This window comes from Acromyrmex echinatior, chromosome 9 (genome assembly GCF_024713525.1).
Source record: "Acromyrmex echinatior isolate Ae372 chromosome 9, ASM2471352v2, whole genome shotgun sequence".
Classification (NCBI taxonomy): Eukaryota; Metazoa; Arthropoda; class Insecta; order Hymenoptera; family Formicidae; genus Acromyrmex; species Acromyrmex echinatior.
This window is the reverse complement of record NC_141860.1, coordinates 5,589,539-5,613,296: the sequence shown is the minus strand read 5'-3', so window position 1 is coordinate 5,613,296 and position 23,758 is coordinate 5,589,539. Positions and strand designations below refer to the sequence as shown.

General features: G+C 29.3%; 2 protein-coding genes across 14 annotated transcripts in view; both read right to left on the bottom strand.

The window, feature by feature from the left end:
- LOC105152720 (Ankyrin-repeat, SH3-domain, and Proline-rich-region containing Protein) overlaps positions 1–23,758 on the bottom strand; it is a 90,589-nt gene that overhangs the window by 19,237 nt on the left and 47,594 nt on the right. For 7 of the 13 annotated variants that reach the window (XM_087409645.1, XM_087409640.1, XM_087409641.1 and 4 more), the window contains 2 exons: positions 17,957–18,097; positions 16,236–16,362 (listed from right to left, as the gene is read on the bottom strand). In XM_087409645.1, coding sequence (XP_087265771.1) covers positions 16,236–16,362; positions 17,957–18,097 — 268 coding nt within the window. Of the gene's footprint in view, positions 1–16,235; positions 16,363–17,956; positions 18,098–23,208; positions 23,712–23,758 lie in introns of those variants that run through there. The other 6 variants (XM_087409639.1, XM_011067142.2, XM_087409637.1 and 3 more) reach the window with 5 other exon arrangements.
- On the bottom strand, positions 2,451–14,841 carry LOC105152719 (venom serine protease). The gene is made up of 8 exons (XM_011067141.2): positions 10,761–14,841; positions 5,368–5,567; positions 4,998–5,180; positions 4,415–4,607; positions 3,430–3,633; positions 3,218–3,357; positions 2,937–3,090; positions 2,451–2,840 (listed from the first exon to the last, which is right to left on the bottom strand). Exons 1-8 carry the CDS (start codon positions 10,801–10,803, stop codon positions 2,815–2,817), a joined length of 1,143 nt encoding a protein of 380 aa, XP_011065443.1. The 5' UTR covers positions 10,804–14,841; the 3' UTR covers positions 2,451–2,814.

Genomic DNA, 23,758 nt, shown 5'->3' with positions numbered 1-23,758 from the left:
ATCCGTAACGAAGCGTGCGCAGCGTGTTTCGCCCTTTCGGAGTTATTATCGCCGCGGCGTGTCGCATTGCAAACCACAGCTATCGTTTTCCATTACGCCGTATAGACGTAACGATCTGAACAATGCTCAATTAACAAGGTATGCACACGCGAGCCGAGCCACGCGCAGCTTTTACGAATTGAATCAGAGTTAGCGTAGTGATGACATCGATACATCAATCCACTCTACAAAGGCGGATAGGTATATGTACAAATTCAAAAGGTTTGAAAGACAAACGTTTAAAACATTTCAATTTAGAAAACGAATGTCGAGAGGGACGAATTTTTATTTCATTAAAATTTGTATCTATCGCGTTATCTCACACTTCCCCTCTTAATATTGAAAAAATTGGTGACTATCTAAAAAAGTGGATTTTCATTTTATACGTAAAAGGGAACACGAATTAATTCCCAGTTAATTAAGAGCTTCACGTTTTTCCTCATAATTTTTATCATTAATCTTGAATTAAATATTTAAGTATATATTTCAATATTTAATAACTAATTTAATATAATTGAGCGACACTTTTTTTCTGCTTAATTTATCCGTTTCACAAAAAAAAACGCATCGAATGGTACATTTTTTCAATGAATTAGTGAATAATCACTGATAGTATTTTTCGCGTGTATGTATACATGCATATGTTGAGACCCACACGTATTCGTTCAATTTCTTCGCGAATGCGTGATCAAACTTATAATGGACTGCATAAAAGAAGTTCGTTATCACTCACGACATGTGCTTGCTCCATTGCATTTCTTAAAACTAGATCGTAATTCTCACTCACGACATGACATGAACATAAAATAACTTCATTTTCATTTCGTATACTCATTGAGCATACATGAAATTTGATTGGTTCAACCGTTATTGAGATAGACGAAACAAGGATGCTCTTCCTATTACTTGTGGCCGAGCCACAAGTAATGCCGTAGTGATTTCTGTCATATGTTTGTGAGGCACACGATGGTTGTACACAATCATGAGATCTACAGTTTAACGTCGATTTCGAACGACGAAATTGTGTTAGAGAAGTGCTCTTGACAAAGATACTCTCGATGGGTTTCCTTCCGAGAAGAGATACGAACATATGAAAATATTTTTGGTTTTACTGGAAATCGAACTCGGGACCTCTAACATAGCAGACCAATGCAATGTCATGCTCAAGAAACATATGATAGTATGATACAAATAGCACTGATAGTGCGCTCTCCAAACGCACTCCTGATTTCTGCGGAGTGTAGAATGTGTAAAATGCAAAGCATGACTGCGTTCGACATTGACAATGTTTTCAAATGCATCCGACTGTGCATCGCCTAGCGCCTCTTGCGCCAAAAATTCTAGCCATACATTCTGAGTGATTGACAATTTAATAATAATAACGACGTTTCTTAAAGATGATGATCAAATTCAAAGATTCAGAGATTTGCATCGCAATATCTCCGCTCACAGGACACATAGAGAAAAAATAAAAGCACTTTTATTATACAATCCGAGTGGAAGCTATCGATTGAACGTATATAGAACTTGATTAGTTCAATCGTTATTGAGATCCGATAATCTCGGTCCGCCGCAAATCGTCGACTCGAGTAAAGGAGCAGTCTCGCGTCATGACGTCGCTGTGCTTGTTTAGCGCTGAGACACCATACCATGTCTCCAAATTAACTAGTATGAACATTGAATCGTGTGTTACGATAACGTTTATTATCTAAGTATTCTTAGTAGATAGTTTTATAAAAATTTAATAAATATGAAAATTTTTATTTAGATTCATGCTTATATATATATATATATTAGGTGTTGGAATTAATTCGTAGCGTTTTTAATGAAAGAATGTTATTTATTTCACATGAGCATTAAAAAATACATTAATGAAAGTACTTCCCATCACTTGTAAAACGCTACGAATTAATTCCAACACCTAATATATATATGTATACATATATATATTTATTTATTTATAGTATTTAATAATATTATATATAAATAGCAGCATGATTAAGAAAGAAGTGAAGTACAATTCCAGTTTTTTATATAATAAAGATTTAAATTTTAATACATAGTTAACAATCCGTTTAAATATATAGAAGAATATAATTATTAAACTATTCAAATTTCTGTTAAAAAAAAATTGAATTTGTATAGAAAATGTATTAGTAATATATAAATAAAAGACTATTTTTATAAACCTGTCTCTTTAAACGTTATGTTTTAGTGTTATAAAGTGTGCTTTTCGTATTAATTTCGTATTACATCTGTTAAACTACCTCCCCCTCCCTCCACCTCAAAAACATGAAAATTACATCAGAATTTCAACTCAAGCAGATAAATTTTAATCGTGAAAGGAATGGATCGAAAAGATAAAATATAATTATAAATGGCAAAAATAGCAATAAATAATAAACAACAAATTATGCTCAAGTTGTAATATTTGTATTAAAGCAGATACAATAGAATATTGAAAACGTATAATTGAAATTTTATACATCTACATTATACATATTTTACGCACATGTATGTGTGTGTATGTGTGTGTGTGTGTGTGTGTGTGTGTGTGTGTGTGTGTGTGCGCGCGCGCGCGCGAGTATACATACACTCACATATACATGACACATATATTTATACATACATGTATATATTAATATATATAGCAGATATAATTAAAATATATATTGTATATATTTTTAAAAGTATATAATAGTAAATACATATAATAAAGCGTCAGCACAGATCCATAATCTTCTAAAACGGTTCTTCTTATTAACCATGCAAGGCTCATTCAGTTACGCAATATTGTGCGTCTATAATAAAAATAACGATACATATTACATCGATCCTTTTTTACAATGATAAAGTTTTCATACTTCTAATTCGCCTTTTTTTCCGCCAACTTTTACCTGGAGTTACAGATACTATCCAGTTGAGAAAAGCACCTACACGCATGTTTAGAGAAGATTCGTTTGAAGCACAGCCCACACCACTAGATACAATACCAACCAATTTCATATGATTTGTATGATTATCCCATAAAAGAGGTCCACCACTATCCATCTAAGTTACACAAACAGAAAAAGAAGAAATCTATTTAAAGATAGTTTTTTGCATTACAATTCTTCAAAAATACATTTTGTATATTTAATTGATATTTAAATTCACAATAAAGAAACTAATTCTTCACCTGACACGTATCCTTTCCTGGAGAAAAAGTATACAATATGTTATTATCGTTGCTATTTGGGTATTTATTATTTACTACTTCTAAATCTACTTCTTGGAGCACATCGGATGGCTCGCCGCCAAATTCTGTTGAACCCCAGCCTAAAGATTGAATGATGTTAAAACAAATTATTATATTATTATTAACTATAAAAATACTAAGGAAATGCTAACCCAACGCAGTGACGATATTACCAATGAATGAGTAATCTTTATATTTAAATGGTAAGCAAACCGGACCAACCGCAGCGCTATATTCGATTTTTCCAACAATCTTACAAACAGCTATATCATTATAACCATTTTCTATAAAATTGTATTCAGGATGAATTTTACATTCCTGTATCTTATAAATCCTGCTTGCTTTGGTATCGTTACCTATCCGCAAAGTATAATGTACAAATTTAGTATAAACTTCGATATTAAATTATGTACCTTATATTATACTGTAAAAATTTTATATTAACAAACGATGCTTATTTCATTACATTTATTATTTTTTATTAGGTGTTGGAATTAATTCGTAGCGTTTTTTAATGAAAGAATGTTATTTATTTCACATGAGCATTAAAAAATATTAGGTGTTGGAATTAATTCGTTGCGTTTTTAATGAAAGAATGTTATTTATTTCACATGAGCATTAAAAAATACATTAATGAAAGTACTTCCCATCACTTGTAAAACGCTACGAATTAATTCCAACACCTAATACATTAATGAAAGTACTTCCCATCACTTGTAAAACGCTACGAATTAATTCCAATACCTAATACATATAAATGATAATGTTCTAAACTCTATTTATATTAAATTATTTCATTACTTCATTATTAGTTACTCATCCCTCGTAATTTTGAATAAAAAGTTTCAATTCAGTAAAAGAATGAAGTACTACATTTATGATCAAATAAAAAAAAAATAAAAAATAATATTTACTCCCTTCCTATGAAAACATCTTTTTTCAAAATAACAAAAAAATTATAAAAAAGTTTCCCCCCATTAACTTTTTCAAATAAATTTGTATTACAAGCAGAAAATAGTTTTAGTATTCAATTTAATTATTGCAACTGTAATCATAAATTTCATTTGTTTAATATCTTTCAAAAATTTATAGCCTTTAAATATTATTTAGATATGTATATATCTTATCAACGATTACCTGTGGTTACATCATGTTCGCCAACAATTAATAAAATCTCATTAATGTTTACTTTGTACAGGCAATGGGCTGCTGTTAATACATATTGAGCATGTATTATAGAAGCACCGCAAAATATGCCTGTACGATCCACAATCCCACACATCCAAGGATATTCATTTACTCCGGTTTCCTGACCGCCTACTATTCTAGTCTAACAATAAGTAAGCAATGTAAATAATATATTAATCCCCTAAACAAATTACTATTTTTAATAAATTCTTACATAGTTGATTAAAGTTAAATTACAAAGAATACGGAAAAAAAAATAAAAATTTCACTGATTCAACAAATCTACTATCGTAATATATGGATAGTCAGTTTTCTATGTTAAAGTAGCAAAGTTGACAACTCTCTGAATAACATTAGCGATTTGTTAAATCATCAAATCTTCTTTATAGTTATAGATGTTGAATTCGCGCAGTAAGCTGTAGCTTTGCTGTAATCACCTAATTTATTTTTTTTCGCGTGAAGCAATAAGTACGAAATAAATCAAAACATTTCAATAAATATAAGTAGCATTTCAAAATTTAATTTAACTTACCACTTTTTTCTTACCACACTGACAGGGAGTTTTAATTTCACATATAAATCGACTTTGATTAAATGCCGACTCAAACATTATAATTAAATTAAATCCTTCGAAGGTAATTACATCCTGACCACAATTGATATAAGAAGACTTTCCATTATTAACAAAAAATATATTTTCATTACAGTCACCATTCTGTAAAATAATTTAAATTATTTGCGCGCGCGTGCACATGCGCGTTCTTTTTGTCTTTCTCTAACTTTGGCAATAATTATAATAATACAAATACTAAACTTGAATAAAATTTTTATAATATGCTTACAAATCTAATTAAGATATATGTATATCCCAATTTCAAACAAAATTTATATAACAAACTTACTAGATCAATATAACATTTTGCTTTAATAATAATTTCGCTGTAAAATTCCCAAGTGCAAATGTTTTCACCTCCATAATCCGAATAGTTATTATTTTGTACATAAAGTGTTTGTTCCTCTTTTAAATTCAAAACCTTATAACAATTAGGTTCAACTCCATTTAGTACCAAAAGAGACAACACCAAGCCGAATAAAACCTTGACTATAATAATTATACTGCTTTATAATTATATATACTAATAAAACTCCGTATTAGTATAGAGTTTTCAATGTAACATTTACGACATCTGAATTCGATAATATTAATTTATAAAGTTTATCATTTCGTTTTGTTGTCAACAAGTAATTGTAAATTTTTTTATCCAGAATAATAATAAAATATACGAAATGAAAGATATTAATATATCTATATTTTATATCTTATGTATTATTATGCATTGTAAGTACTATATTTGTGTATGTTATGTTTTTTTATATTAAGTTTTTATTTATATATTTACTTATATTTTTCATTATGTATACTACTTACTATCGAAAAGGACATGGAATTTTTAATTGCACAATATTCCGATCACTACAATTCGATAAAAAAATCATCAAAAGTATATTCATCCGCAAAAAAAGTACACAGTGTGTGCATGTGTGTACGTTCGCATACACACGTTTATGCACACGCGCACATACGCACACACGTATACGTCACACATACGCACAATGAGATTCAATTCCGATCAGTCAAACTCTATGTAGTTCATGTTGGGATGAATTACAATCATAACTTTAGCTTATGATAACGGCACTTTAAATTAGGAATAACTCGACGAAAAATGATCGTATTGAATTCCATTTTGAAAAAGCATTTTAAAGATAAAATATCATATTTTCATGGGCGTTTTGTTCCATTAGGCTGCGACATCTGATTTGCGCTATGGATCGTCACAATTTCGATCCTTTGTATATTAATTTTCTCACTTTATTATCTACCATTTTGAAAATAATGACCTAGTACAATTCTTATTCAAATATTTTTAAAGTGAACACTTCAAGCTTCATTTTGTATTTTTAAACATATTTTTATTATAATATTATAATATTTACTTTATTATAATATTTACAAGTTTTGAACATTCAAAATTTTAAGTTTTTTCAAAATTTTCAGCATAATGCTTTTTTGCAGGCAAGTGTATTTTAAAACTTGAAACTAGCATTTTAGCGTGTGTTTTGGCAGCTTTTAAAAATATTTTTATCTTTACAGTTTTATATCTTAACGAAGACCGCTATCATAGTAAACGGCTGGTCGTTATCGCATATTTGAAACAATTAATACCTTTTTTTGCTATTTCTTCTTTAATGTTTATTTCTTTTTGCGTTCATAATTTATCTTATGACTCTACAGAAAATGAAAAAATTGACAAATATTTCAAAACAATTTATTTTTATAAATAAATCTTTGTCATAAAAAATAGGAATAAAATAAAATAAATGTCATTTAAAACAATCAGAATATACATTAATTTTTTTATAATTAATTATGTATTGTTTAATTAAAACTGTGAATTTTTATGTTATAATAAAATAATATAATTTCAAATACAAAATAAAAAATTTAATAAAAATTATAATATTGTACAGTAGACATGTTAAAATTAAAGCTAAGAAATATTTAACGAGTTATTGCTGTATCATAATGAATTATATGAATATGCAGTTTGAAAGATGATAACTATCATAAAAACACATCATATATAAAATTTCTATGTCGTGCATTACATCAACAGAAATGTAAGTGTGAGGAACAAATTTTAGCATTTATGAAATGTTTATGCTCTGAATATCTCTGCTTTATACATGTTTTTATGATAATTATCATCCTTCAAAGTGCAATGTATATAATAATTTATTGTGGCACAGAAATAATTCGTTAAATATTTCTTAACATTAATTTTAATATGTCTATTGTATAATATTACAAATTTTTGTTAAATCTTTTACTTTGGATTTGAAATTGTGTTATTTTATTATATATAAGAATTCATAGTTTTAATTAAACAGTACATATTTAATTATAAAAAAATAATATACATTTTGATCCCTTTAAATAAATATTTTCTTATTTTACTTTTATTTTTTATCACGAAGGTTTATAATTCTTACAAAACAAATTTTTTTAAATATTTTTTAATTTGCGGAGTCATAAGGTAAATTAAGAATGTAAAAAGAAATAATTAAGGAAAAAATAACAAAACATTACCTAGCTTGTTTTTTGAACATGCGATAACAACTAATTGTTTTCTTTGATATCCGTCATGCTGCCATTCCAAACTTTAAAATTTTGTAACTTCGATCTTTTGGTTCTTAAATATTACGTACATTCTTAAATGTTACATTTTACGATGTTAAACTCTACATCTCTTAATATCAAATTTTCCATGATCCACGGAATACATACCTGGATCCCTCCTTGTATAAACTAAACTTATTTTTTAAAATTGTAAAAAGATATATCGGTCAAAATTATATCATATTATCTTTCGATTTTTTGAGCATAACTTTTGTCAAAATAAATTAAATGTGGTCAAATTTATACAATAGACACTTAATGACAAGTGTATCTTGCATGTAAAGTGTAATGAGATTTCTGAGTTAAAATTAACATTTTTGTGTTAATTTAACATTTTTGCATGCTTAGAAAGTCCACTATACTGGAAATTAAAATTAACATTATATTTTTTACAGTTTAATTTTCCCAAAATCTCATTATTGTACTTTCTTTACTTTTCATAATACAGTCGTAATTTTTACCGTCATGACCTAACTTTAATAGTTAGATTTAGTGTTTTACATTATGACAAATACTCATGGGGATCAAGATATATATAAATGAACGACAACACCTTTCAACGCTCAAGAAACTTGATCTGTTGATTTGGAGATGCTAAATTGCTGAACAAGCTTTTGTACGTCCTTGTTTATGATGACTTTCTGTCGTTATATTTTGAACATTACGAGTATTTATATATATATATATATATATATAATGTACTACTAAAGTTATGTCATGACGGTAAAAATGTATATCATGAAAAGTAAAGGAAGTACAATAATGCAATTTTGAGAAAATTAGTAAAAAATTAAAAAATAGTATACATTGCCAAATCTCATTATACTTTACGAACAAGGTTCATCTGCCACCAAGTGTCTACTGTATAAATTTGAGTGTATTCACTTCACTTTGACAAAAGTTATACTCAAAAAATTGAAAGGTGATATAATTTTGACCGGTACTATATTATATAAAAGTATTTTTTTTTTAATATACTTTTTATAAAAAGTATATTAAAGTAATATAAAATGCTATTGTTAATTCTCTCTCATTTATGTATATATTAATTTAACCAAATATTTGACATATGTATTTGAAATAATACATTAATCAATTAAAATAATATGTTTAACGGACGTTAATAACATATTCATGATATCAATATTTTTAGTTGTAATAATGGATAGTTTAATCGAGTTATTAATATGCAATTATCTTTTCGACAATTTACTTTAAACTACAGATATCAATCGAATTATTAAAAACGAAAACAAACTCCTTGATTCAACATTGTTTGTACTATTTACATTCCGTTTTATACAATTTATTACACATACCTATATAAAATCATTTTGTGCCTATATACTCCTTTGTATCAATAATGAGAAAAATTCGAATATCTGTTTGTGTGTTACATCAGCCAAAATATTCTACATTTAATTCATTAAAAAAATAAATTGCTACTCTCTGATAAATAATCACTCGCCGTATGACAGACGCGTCTGTTTTTATCTCGATGAAAAGATAAAGAGATAACATCTGACACTTTTACAGTAGCTTGCGAATAAATCAAAGACGGATATCTTTATATAAAATATTAAATAAAGGTAATAATGAATTTAACGAGAAATACTAAAAGCAACTCATATATAATATAAAATATTTTATAAAAACTTTGTTGATCTCTCTTATTGAAATTGTAAAATGTTTTACATAAAACATATTTTATTTTTTTTTTTGCAAAAGCATTATTAAGTTAAATATCAAAAACCTAAACACGCACTATGGCAAAGATTTTATTCCAAATTTAAAGGAGAATGTTAAAAAGAGGACGATTTTTGCTCATAAAGGTGTAAGTAAAAAAAAAATAGTTTTTTATAGATTTTGTCCTCCTGAATATGATAATGTTAATAAAAAGTTCAAGATGGATAGGGAACACCTTGAAAATTGAGCATGAACATGATATATTTAAACAAATTTCGATATTCTATTTCTATCTATCCCAAATGCCATAAACTCTTTAATCATTTTATCATATTCAGGAAGTCAAAATCTATAAAAAACATTATTTCTTTTACTTACATTTTTTTGGACAAAAGTCGGACCTTTTTTAATATCCTTAAAAAAAAAAAACAGATTATTGTCCAAAAAGGTGTATGTAAAAGAAATAGCATTTTGTAGATTTTAACTTTCTGAATAGATTAAAATTATTTAGAAAGTTCGACGCATTTGGGGAACATCTTGAAAAGTAAACAAAAATATCGAAATTTATTTAAATATGTCACGTTCATGCTCAATTTTCAAGGTGTTCCCTATCGATCTCGAACATTTTATCGTATCATTATCGTATCATTATTCAGAAAGTCAAAATCTATAAAAAATTCCTTTTACTTATATTTTTGTGAGCAAAAATCGGTCTCCTTTTTAACATCCTCCTTTAAAAATATATTTCTTTTTGCCGAAAATAAACAATAAACTCTGTATCCGGTTTTAATATAAAACCGTTTTAATTAAAAGAAAAAAGATTCCTTTATGTTATAAATGGAAATTTCTGGATCTCTCTCTCTCTCTCTCTCTTTCGTTCGTTCTCTTTTCCCAAAATCTTCATCTTTCAACATCTCTTTAATGATAGACATAATTAAACAAAATTTTATATACACATAATTTAATTACTAAATTATATAATGTTGGAAAAAAAGAATACATACCAGAATAAAATTATCAATAAAAAAATAAAAAATTTAGAAGTATGTATCTACAAATTCTGATTCATTGATCTATAACGATATCTATAGCGATATCTTGCATAGTAAAAATTTTACAAGATATTGTCTTATATAAATTATTTCAATTTTATTTAACGTAATATTAATGTTTATACGTATACGTACAAAATATAACATAAAGAAAATGTTTCCTAATCATCCTATAATAAATATATCTTTTAATATTTAATGCATTACTATTTATATGTATATTTGCTGTATAATTAAAATGGTAGAAATGATAGTCGTAAATGTTTCATTAATCCATAATTAATTTAATTAATATTAATTTTAACTTTCAACATACCTTCTTTTATACTCTCATAGAATTTCCAATAAAACTCCATCATCAGGATGCTAATTTATCGTAGCAAGTAACTTTTGTAAATGATCAATATTGTGACTTGCACCGTATAATGTGTAAGTATCGTATCAAGTGTTTTACTGACAAAAAGCGTAAAGAAGCTTGTTCCTTGCAATGAACGTATGTCGACTGTTTTATAATTTGGCGCACAATGATAACAATGCATCGATATTCGTTTCTATTAATATATATATATCCATCGGTTCTATCCTTTTTTTCGTATACATAATAATTAAAAGCTTATTATCGAGAGACAATAACTATAATCTGCGTTCAAGGAACGCGTTATCAGAGCTATTGCATCATTTTACCGTTGTTTTACGATTAATGAACAATAAAGATAAATGACACAACAATGCTGATAGCGCTCCTTGAACACAACTTATAATTATTGTCTATTAGTGTTCTTAGTCCGAATAAATTCTTGGAAATTTTAGGAAAAAACCGTTTTTTTCCGGTTTTTTACTTATCATATCTTTCCAGACTTTTTTCTATTAAGATAATTTTATTTTTATTCCTTTATGTAAATAATTTCATTAAATTACTAATTTCTTTTACTTTTAAGAATTCTAATAAGTAAATCATTTATGAATAAAGATTAATAAGATTAGGATTAAAAAAGATTAGATTTTAAATAAGTACAAATATGAAAAGCGCCACTTAACGAAAAAAATTAAATTTAAAATAATACAGATCTTATTTTAAATTAATTTATTTCAGAAATATGATTACGCGCTGTTACTGCTGGATTTCCAACGCAATCCATCTGAAATATTAATAATCCTCTCAAATTTAATCTTAAAAAACTGTAATAAACTTATTGCAAAATTATCCATTTATGAATAAAGTTCTCTGTTATGATCATTTATGAAATTTTTTTGAATTTATGAATAAATTTTTACCCCCTCCCCGTCTCGCTCTCTTTTATTGCAGACATTGGATATTAACCCTGAACTACATGAATAGGTCATTTGGACCCGGGTAAAAATTTTAATCTGCTATTTTTGTACGGTTAATATTGCAAAGTTTAAATAAAGAGGTAAAAAAACTTTCTCTATCAATCGCTGTTATGTAATTGCTTCATGGTTGCCTTGACGCTAATTGTGATGCAATAAAAGTTTGGCTTGAGTGACTTGGATCCGTCAAATGTATTATAAATTCGACAGATTTTTGTCGAAAGTGAAAATTTATTTTCAGTAAGTGCCTGTTTATTGGTGCTGTATTCAAGAATATATGTTGTCTTCTTATAATTAAAACATATGTTTATTGTCAAAAAATTCGTTCTTGCGAGAGAAGCGTCTTGGTAAAACGATCCCTCTATTTTCTCTGAATTAAATCGTGAGTAGATAATGTTGAAATCATTACGTATTTAATATGAAATATTTTCATAGCATTTTTTTAAAGAAGAAAATACTTGACATAAATCCGACATCATTTTTTCCGAACTTACGTAAAAAGTGCTCACTTCAGTTGTACAACTAATTATACTTTTTGGAATGAATCAATGTAATGTATTTTTTTTTCTTAAAATTTTGTTCTTTTCGAAACACTACTTACTTTTATCTGTATTTTTTTTATCATAAAGATAGAATTTTTTGAAAAAAAAAAAGACTGATTACTGCACTCTTTTCACAAATTGTTCTTTAGTATTTTTTGGCACAACTTTTTCACAAATTATTAAAAAATCTTTTTATATTTCGATATTTCGATTTTATATATTCTGGTATATTAAGAAAAAAATTTTTTATTGAGATCATTTATCGTAATTACAGAGCTAGAGACCGTAGGTGAATTATGGACCCAGACATGTAAAGTTAAAAATTTTTAAACGAGATATGTAATTGAAGATTAATTAAAAAAAGAAACTATAGACGTGATATTGTCATAAATTTAATGTTTTATACTATATATCGCAAAACTTATTGTGTTATAAAAAAAATATGCATATATAAAAATATATAATATATGTATACGTATAAAACAGATAAAAAATTTATTAAAAAATTTAAACAAGTACTTTTTTATAAGAGTATTACAGATATATGTAGATGTATTTTGTGTAACAAAAAATATTAGTATTTTGTACTTCGTTATCACAGAATATACAAATAATAATAAAAATAAATATCTTATACTGTTACTGATTATTGAATTTCAGCTTGATTAGCTCAATACCCGAAAAACCTGTTATTTATGTAATAATGCATAAACGGAGACAAATCTTCTATTTTTTTGCGTATAAAATAATTTAAAATGATTTTTTAAAGCAACATTCTATCATTAAATTCAAATATAAACCAAAAAGAACCTATTGAAAGAATTTTTTTTGGTGAAAAATGAAAAAAATTGAGTTTTTTCCTCGATTTTATTTTTCCGGAAACTTAAGAACACTTAAGAGAGCAATAAGACAGGAAACAAGACCGTTTATATTAAAATAAGTTTATTACAGTTTTTTAAGATTAATTTGGGGAATTTTGGGGGGGATTATTACATTTCGGATTAATTGCGTTAATGTCGACAACCATATCGACACGTAATTATTATTTCTGAAATTAATTCATTCGTTTGAATAATATATATATTAGTTCAACATCTTAATACTTAGACCGTAGTGGCGCTTCGGATTGTAATGTTACTTAAGAGAGCAATTTTAACATTTTTTCGTATTTTTCAGAAAAAAACTGGAAAAAACCGGAAAAACCTCGTTTTTTCCTCGATCCTATTTTTGCGGAAAATTAAGAACTCTTTGTCGATAATAAGCTCATTATATTACGTAAAAGTAATAACAAGATAAAAAGTACATGCATTATCATCGTGACAATTTTACTTCAATTTTGTGACAAACGTCACAAAAAAATGTAACGAATTTAATTATTAAAAATAAAATAAAAGTTAAAGTTTCGTTAATCTAATAAAGACAAAGATGCTTTATATATATAAAGATTTTTCATATATTTTATATTTATAAAGTTTTTTATATTTTAGACTTATAATGATTTTACTTTATTTTACATATACTACATAACAGTACATTTAATTAGTTTTTAATGAAAAAAATAAAATTTTATCAATCTATTAAATTTTAAAATTAAGTTTTTAGAGTTCCTATAGACGAGCGACTTTTTAGCAACACTTTTCGCGCCACGAAATAACCCACATGAACATATTCATGACACTTTTCTATAACATACAGAATAACTCCGTATTAACGGATCGGCGCTTTCAATTGTGGCACTGCAAAGTCGCTTATCTATAAGAGCCCTAAAAACTTAATTTGAAAATAGATTGATAAAATTTTATTTTTTTATTAATAACTAATTAAATGGGCTATTATATATTACATGCGCAATAAAGTATAAAAAATCATTATAAGTATAAAATATAAAAATCATTATAAGTATAAAATATAAAAATCATTATAAGTATAAAATATAAAAATCTTTACAGATATAAAGTGCATGAAAAATCTTATCGCTATAAATCGCTATAAAGTTATAGGAGCCCTAATACGCTATAAATTTATATCCATATATATAATACATTTAGATATATAATTTATACTTACTTACCTTTTCAAAACAGTAAAAAAAAGTGCTAAAAAATTTTCTTCGAAAAAATAAAATTATTATACGAAATTAAAAAAATAAAATCGAAGTGGTACTATTTTATTATTTACGTACTCTAATGATATATATCATTTATATAAAAGATATTTAATATCAACAACTGAGGCTTAGTTAAATCCTATATCAAATTAAATAATGAATATAATCCAAGTGATATCATCTTTAATTTTTATATAATGAAACTCGAGTATGTATCCTTATTATTCCTATTGAAAGTTTTTCCTATTCCAATCCAAATAACTTTAATTGTTCTTAAAAGAAATTATTATAACACAATCCATTCAAAGACACTTTCTCTTTCGACTAAAATAACAATTACTTAATTCTTCTTCAAAACTTATTATCTCCGAACATTACATTACAAAATTGCATTACCTTACTCAATACAAGTATTATCACAAAGAATTAATAAAATAACAATACAAAATAACAGTATAAAATAAAAAAATTTAATTTAGAATCTCTAGCTAGACCGTTAAAAGGCATGTATCTCCTATTAAAAAAATTTAATTTATAGAAAAATTGTTATTACTTACTCTCTCTTACTTGCTCCATTTCTTAAAATTTGATCTTAATTTTCACTCACGGCACACCGTAAATTCAAAATAACGCTTCGCTTTCGTTTCGTATACTCATTGAGTATACGTGGTACGTGATCAATTCAACCGTTATTAAGATAGATGTAAAACAAGTATAATAATGACATAAATAGCGCTAATTGAAATCATGGAGTGTGTTCCGTATCATTTCATCTTTATTTAATAGTCGGTGAACAACAAGGATAAAATGACATATACGCATCGTGTGTTGAACGAAACGCAGTTCTATCAAATGGGTTTCTATCAAATGGATTTGTTGACAGCGACCATCGATCAAAACCGGTAGTACTGGATCTTTCTACTGACCCTTTATGCAAATTAATCTGGATATTGTTTAATCTACATACACAATCACAAAAACGGATCAAAAAAATATACCAATCAACGCGTTTTTTCGTGAAATGAAATTGTTGCAGAAAAAAGTGTCGCTCTGCCCGTCAACCGAGATATTAATCGAAGTTGACGACTATTAAAATTAGGAAATCTGTTACAGCCATGAAAAAGATCTTTCTCTGTTCTTGTTATGTGTGTAAAGTTGTAAACTTTTGCATATCCAATATATTTAACAATACACTTCATAATACAGATTATTACTAAAAAACATGAGATAAAAGTACATGTTACTTATCAAGTAAACTTTTTGATAACTATCGATCTTATATAAGATATTTTATATTTTATGTCGTACGACGATTCCGAAAATTATTCTTTTACTTCACAAAACAGATATATTGCAAATAAAAGTATGTTTCAATAAATCAATGTAAATTGTTTAAATTAAAAAAAAGACGAATTTTCTATTCTTACTCTCTAAATCAGTGGATAATCACTAATATCAGTGCCAAGTATCTGGGTCACTGGGTGATTAGTGAATTAAATCAGTAATCAGTGAATTAAATGCGAGATCTCTAACCTAGCTAATCTTTATTATGTGATCTAACCTTGTTTTAGTGCTTAAATTCAATGAATATGGTATTGGAAAGTTGAAATTAATTAACGTGCAAATATCAGTATTTTAGTTATATAATGCTCAAATATTCCTTTTTTAGTTGAATTTCATTGATTATCAGTACCAAGTATGTCACTGGGTGATTAGTGACTATCCACTGATTCAGATTTAGAGAATATCTAGGATATATATTATGCAGCTCAAATGTCGAAGGATTGAGAAATGCAAGAAATAATGGACTTACTCAATGTCGCATTGTTGACACGCGACTGGTCCGTCTGTGATCTGAGTAATCGCAGTCGATTCAGCTTACTCTGTTGCTGGTCCAGCTTGTGCCTCAATCTAGCGAGTCTGTCCTGCTGTGCTGGCTCCTGAAACGGTAAACAGTGCGTGAACGCGATCACTATAGATAATGAATATACAGTTAACACAGTAAATGGATTAAAATAGGAAGGAAATAAAATTATAATTTGATTAAAGTATTTTTTATCAAATAAATATTTAGTACAAGAACAATTATAATTTAATTAAAGTATTTTTTATTGAGTAAATATTTATAAATAAATGTTTTATTAATACTATTCAAACAAATATACCTATATTAAAATGTGGTAAAAATTTTTTCAATATTGATTAGTGCATAATAAAGGTTGCTATACATAATATTACTAAAAAGTTAAATATAAATATTTTAAACGATTAAATATCCAACAGTATTATCGTTATTCAGCAGAATATATAGCAGAGGAATATACGTTATTCAAGAGAATATATATTTTGTATTGTTTCATTGTCAAAGTTGATTATATTATGCCATTGATTTCAGATACTTTATACATAAAGCAGCCTTTAATGTGTACTAATCCAGTGCAGTGCGATTGATCAAATTCATCATTAGTAATATTATCGCGAACGCAAATCTACATTTGCACCACTATCTATTACAAAAGCTTAAATTTCAACAACGTATGTATTGATTTTCTGTAGCCTAATTAGAGGATGAGTTTAGAGGTCGAAACAAGAAAAAAACGCTTCTTCATAATTTCTCATTCGCGAGTTTAATTCGCTATTACCAACTTCGATGGAATCGCGAAACAAGATTACGCGATCTCAGAGAATAGGTCCACCGGGGACCCATTCCCTCTTCGAGACTGCTCTTCGAGATCAAGGCTGCTCAGTCGTGAAGGTCATTGTAACGGTAACTGCACAAGCATATTATTGATCTCCCTCACCGTGATCTTTGAGGGAGAGAGAACGCGTGACAACGCTCGAATCATTAAGGGTTGATGCATTATGTATATAGTATTATTGAATTGCATAGAAGCTAGTGATACATAGAAAAACATAAGTACTAAGCGAATCAAATAATTTTCTCGAATCACAATTAAAAACGTAAACAAGATGCGAGAAGTCAACCATTACCAAAAAAATGTACAGTGATTGCTAATTATGGCAACACACTTTATTACTAGCATTACTATTGTCAGTATTGTTTTCTTATGTATTACCATCTATTGCGCATAATATTGCCAAGCATTTTTAATGTACTGCTATGTACTACTATGTATGAAATGATAAAAGACAATATTTTCAAAAAGAGAGATTAAAAAAGGCAAAATTTAAAATTTCAAAAATTTCCGTGAGTTGTCTCAATAAAATTCCATAAAAATTCTATAAAATTTTTTAATTTTTTCAAGAATAAAAAAGAAATTCCTTGAAAATTCTTGATTTTTTTCTAGTAAGCACTCTAGATAAAGTAATAACATAAGCAATAATATAAAATATAAAAAACATTGATTTATTTATTGCTTACGTCTTTCTATGCGTCACTAATTTTGTTTTCCGATTTGAAGTTGGTATTCTTTCAATGACAACTTTCATTATACGGTAAAAACTATGAAGCATGATTCCAAGTAGTACTTTATCTTAGTGTCCACGAAAATGATGGAAGAGAATGCGACTCACCTGTGCGCCTCGAAGCACGGCTAAGCGGGCCTCTTTTTGCTCCAGGAGGCGCCTTTGCTGAGCGATTTCCCGCTGTTGCCTGGCTGCCATGCTTTCAAGCTCGCTGAGCACCAGCACAGCACCACCCCCGCCCACTGCTAACTGAAACAGCAAGATTAAATGCATGTAAGCATACGAATGTATGTGCCAAGGTAAAACAACGGTAACAAGAAACACGTAAATAGGTACGAACGGGCGACAAAAGGCGCGGAATTGGCGATTAATTACATCGAATATCGGCTTTCGATCAACGGCCTTCGTTGTTTCTTGACCTTCCACGAATGCTTCTGTGGAGCGCACAGCGCGTAAAACAATTACGTGTCGTTATTTGTTCAGAAGATAAATTCTTCGGAGATATTTTTAAAAAATATACCGAAAAATTTTCATCTTGTTGAATCGGAAAGTTAAGACTATAATTAAAAATTTTTTCTTCTAACATGTACTACTTTATTAAAAAATAAAAAGTTAAAAACTATGTATATACATATATCGTATGTGATAGATACGTAATTGTTTTACATAATTTATCAAATATATAAAAATTTCCTCTTAAAAAGTAGAATACTTAGAAGTAAAAAAATTAAAGCTTAAATTTTTTATCTTGCAACTTTTCATATCTTTTTGTAAGGATATATCTTAACACATCCATCTCATAAGAAAGAAAAGAAATTCGAGGAATTTAAATCGGAAGATCCGAGAATCAAACGACTGGTGTACTTCATTCTGTTCATCTTTCACCGAAATTCTGACTTAATTAGATACCGCCCCACGAGTATTCAAGTAAACGTAGAATAGTCCTTCGTTTAATGCGACGAAACTATCAAGTCATTTGCATTAACAAATTAATTTCTCCTACTACAAACAGATCAGTTTGTCAACGGTGTTTAAAGCTTATAACATACGTATTTTGTTCTGTCAGACTATTTGCGTTTTAATAAATTACTAAAATTGTATTACACAAAATACAGAATTTCTAGTAATTTATTAAAATATAAGCAATAAAAAAATGCATTGTGTTATAAGCTCAAAGAGATTTAAACAGATTTTTTACTTTGGAGAAAAATTCAAGTAAAAAACGGATTTCTTACGGCAAAAAATTTTGATTTTTTAAACTAAAATCTGATGTTTTAATTAGCTTATATAAAATAATATAAAAATCATAAAAATTATATAGAATTCAAGTTAATATTAAATTTATTTTATTTTTTAGTATCCATTGTTTAAAATGTTTATCTATCTATGTTATTTCGATATTATTTAATATTTTTTTGTCTTTATAATTTCAAATCAAAGCGGAAATATCCTTGCGTTGTAAATGAACTGATATTCTTCATCGACAATTTAAGTGCACTATATGCTTATAATTATTTAAACGACAGATTTTATATTTTACTCCGATTTTAAAAGTTAACTAAGCAATAGCTCATACTATTGTTAACACAGATATTACTTCATTAGCATAATTAATACTGTTTTATTACGTAATATTGATTGTAACTGTAAGTATTCTAAATTTTAATTATTAAGATAACGCCTTAATATAATATCGATTTAAGAATAGTTGGAGATAATTCGATAAACGTTATTTCATTAATTTATATTTTATAATGTGTACAATATTACAATAAAACAGCGTCAATCATTTAAACATTGTACTACACTTTAACTTTTATAGTTATTTTATAGTTATTTTCACAGAAATCTTTTGGATAAATGCAAAAACTGAATTTTAGAATAATAATATTATACGTCAAAATAATTAAATGCTCCAAAAAATATATTCGAGTAAAAAACTTCCAGGGATAAAAAAAATTGCTTTTTACTCGAAATTTTTCATTCAAAGTTTCTATAGTTTTTTTTCTCGATTACATTCACCTCTAGACTCAAGTATATCGTTCGCTTAATTTACATGCTCTCTAAATTCTTTTTGTAACATTAAAGAGAGGCTGCAATTTGATGGCGCGCGAATCCCACTGTATTTCGAGTCGAGAGAGCACTGGACTGATCGAGAGATGTGTTTGCACGTTCGTGCCTCTTTTTGTTTCATCTCCCGTACCACCATCTGGAGAGGATCGACCATGGCGCATCGTGGTATCGTGTCCGATACCAGGTAGAATCCCAAGGTCGGCGTGCGGCCCTTCGAATTCCACCGTGACAAGGACTCCGTGCAACCTTCGTACGTCAATGAAAGTGCGCGCTCGACGACGGACGACAGAACGGGTACGAAATAAATGCGCACCAGAGAGTGAGCACGCACGATGAAAATATCGGTTTCCTGATCGGTTGTCCCCGTGGAAAACAGATCGCAAAGGGTTTTCTCTCGTTTCGTTCCACTTCGTGTTCGAAATAAAATGCATTCTCGTGGAAATTCGCTTGCGCGTGTACAGTTATTCCCTTTTACTGTGTTTCTTATTGCGTTTTTACATCCGCGAGTCGCAAAAGTATAAGAGCAAAATTCGCTACACCATTTTCTAATATTCGTGACCACAATATGGGAGGAAAACCTTCTATCGTACTTATTGATAAATTATTCGTGTCTTTTTCCATATTTAAAAATCGAATTAGTAACACTTTGTGTTCTCGTTCGTAAAAAAATGTACAAAGTACGTTTAAATAAAACACGAAATAAAAGAGTACTTTTAACATAAAGGGGAAAAAAAGATGAAAGACCGAATTTCGCTTCTTCACCTTAACTCTCAAGACAATTTAATCGTATTCAAAGTTACCCCGCGGATTCAAAGCGGATTCTGAAGCCTCACTGTATAATTCAAGTAACGAATAACGAGGATCAGAATGCCTGTCCGGTGGAAGTTCCGGCTGAGTATCCGGCGTGAGTACAGACCTATATATACATATATATCGATAACTCTGGACAATAAGTTATTGTTAAATTAATCTTAGCAGTGACACAATCCTTCGCGTGGACCACGTCTCCCGGTGCGAATCAAGCGGTATCGAAGTGACAGTATTACAGCGAAAGTATCGCCCTGCTCGACACAATAACGACGCGCCTGTTGAACGGGGAAGATAATATAACACGGACGCCTTCGGCGGAGGTCCCAGCTTCGTCGTTCCAGCTTCTGGCTCTTTTCATTCCGCGCGCGCTCACTCGCGTGACAGTTAATTGTTTCGAGCAGGCTAGCTGCGCGAACGTGGTTGAGAATGGCAAACGAAACGACGGAGCTGCGTTGGACGTATCGCGCGATCGCCAAGAGAAATGAAAAGGGAGCCATTTCCCGACAGCTCCGCCGACAGAACGTACGACTCGCCTCCGATCCCATTCAATTTCATTATCCCGCCATTCCGTTATGATATATATAGCAGTCTACGAGATACATACATTATGCTACTTTAACCTGTAAAAACGAACGCTCAGAGTTTTCTGGGTCATACTCGTCACGTTTCACGCTTTCACACGTGTTTCAGTATATGTATTTTTTAACAAACGCTGCAGTTTATCAATTGTGCACTTTACACGTCAAATTCATAACTTACACTGTAAAAAATAAAAGTGTTAATTTTAACTTAAAAACGTATAGTGGACTTTCTGAGGTGCATAAATGTTAAAATTAACACAAAAATACTAATTTTGTTCAAATATTTTTTATCCTTATACTTCTAGTCTATACTTCGTTAAAAGTTTCATATAAAAAGTATAATAATAATTAGAAATAAAAGTCTTGAAAAATGCTACTTTTCTCGAGAGAATATCTAATTTTTACAAAGTACATTCTTCACATTTTCTTTATCCATTTATCTTCGAGGGTACTTTCGACAAAAGATAATTGCGCTTGCTGCAAGAGTATCGGCGGTTGCAATCCTTTCACGCCGAGTCCTCAATTGATCTGGCCAGCTTCTTGGAAAGAAATATAAGAAGGAAAAAGAGGTAATCTCTCCGGCCGATAACCAGCCAAGAATTCGTTTCCGTGCGTGAATGGGTGGGAAAGTTGCGAAAAGATGTTCTCTTGAGGGAACACGTAAACGAAAAAGAAATTTCTCATAGAGGCGCGGATTCTTGTAGAAGCGGATAATCCCCGAGGGATGATCCGCCTAGACTATCCGCCTGCAAAATTAATTTCGAGGAACCTGAAAACAGGTAGCGCGGAGAAAGCTGTAATCGGCAGTTTGTTCGTTTCGTTTCAGTGCCGCGCCGGCTTGAGTTGGTCTTCTCTTTCTTTTTTTTTGGGCGCATTCATTCGTGAAATTAATGAAAGTGCGACTCGTCATCGCTGTGTGAAAGACAAAAAATAAAAGTGTATAATTAAATGCAAAAAATAAAAGTGTATAATTAATTCGTATTCCTGACTCGAAGCTTCTTCAATTACGATTACAGGGTTTAATACAATTTCCACTTGCAGTCTCTTTGTAGATTTCGAGTTGAGACGGAAATATTCCACGACTTCTCGAGATATTTAAATAATGTGAAAATTGACATTCTACAACATTATAGTCGGTTAAAAAGGGAAAGAGACAGAAGAGAGAGAATTAATGGACTATATGAAGTCACAAATGAAACTAACAAGGCCTGCTCTCTCTAACTCTCTAGTTCTTTAGCTGCATCCTTTTCCACTTCCTGATTAAAAGGAAATAAATATAAGCTAATGCTTCGCAAAGGAAAGTAAGAAAACGTAAGTGTAGAAAGTACAATGGTTAGACTTAAGCGGAGAAAGAACAAGCCTGCAATTATGGTAATTACACTCGCTTAAGTGAGAATATACGGTACACTGATAAAAATGCAAATACGGAGGATTCAATGAAACAATTTTCCATAATATTTATTCGATCATCCTTATAAAAGTAGAATATTTCAGGCATGCGTGCGTTTTAATTAAGACTGGATAACTAAAACTTTTTAAACGGTAAAGCTTTAACACACGCACGAAATTAATGCATATGTTTTAAATATAATGTCATAACATGTAAATGGGTTTCTCGTTCAACTTTATCGCAGCGTCACTTTTAACTAGACTATAACAGAGAGTTAATATTTTTCAATAAATATCTAATAAAATATTGAAAAATTCAATTTGTTTTTGACATACGTTTCTGTAATCACGATTCTAGTACGATTTAATAATACACAGTCAGAATATATATATAGTCAAACACCTTCTTTCCCAACTCCTAAGTATTTATTCATATAAGTGCAGAATCTCTTCGCGTTGGCGGAGCGAAAAGCGAGAGACAGTAAAGTGCACCGAGTAGAACCTTACCTCGCTACTTACTTGCTCGCCGTTGTTGCATTCCGTCTCTGTGGCGTTTGAAGGAAGTTTTTCCTTCGCTGGGACGGACTTGGACTTCCTCTTGGATTTTCCGTGATGCAGCTTTACCGCCACGGTTTTCACCTCGAACTTTTCTCGCGGATAGACGCACGCCAGCATCCTCGCAGTGGCATGGACCAGCCCGCAAAACCGCACGCTCGAGTTTCGCCTCTATACGATTTACGTTAACGCAAAAACCAACTTTGTCGGAAATATGTTTCTCGTTTATTCCCCTTCACACATACTCTCACAGATATGATACGGTGATAACGACGGCTTTGAAAAAGAAACTGTATCGCGTCGCGATGACAAAATCGCAAGGTCGTATATTGTTTTATTAGGATAATATTTCTCAAAATATTTGTTATTCTGTCCCAGAATAAATTTCGAGACCACAAACCTCTCTCTGCAAAATATGGAGGATTTTGTTTAACTCTCGAAAAAAAATTTGTTGCCTAGGAATAAAAAATCTCTTTATATTACTGTTATTTTATATTAGGGA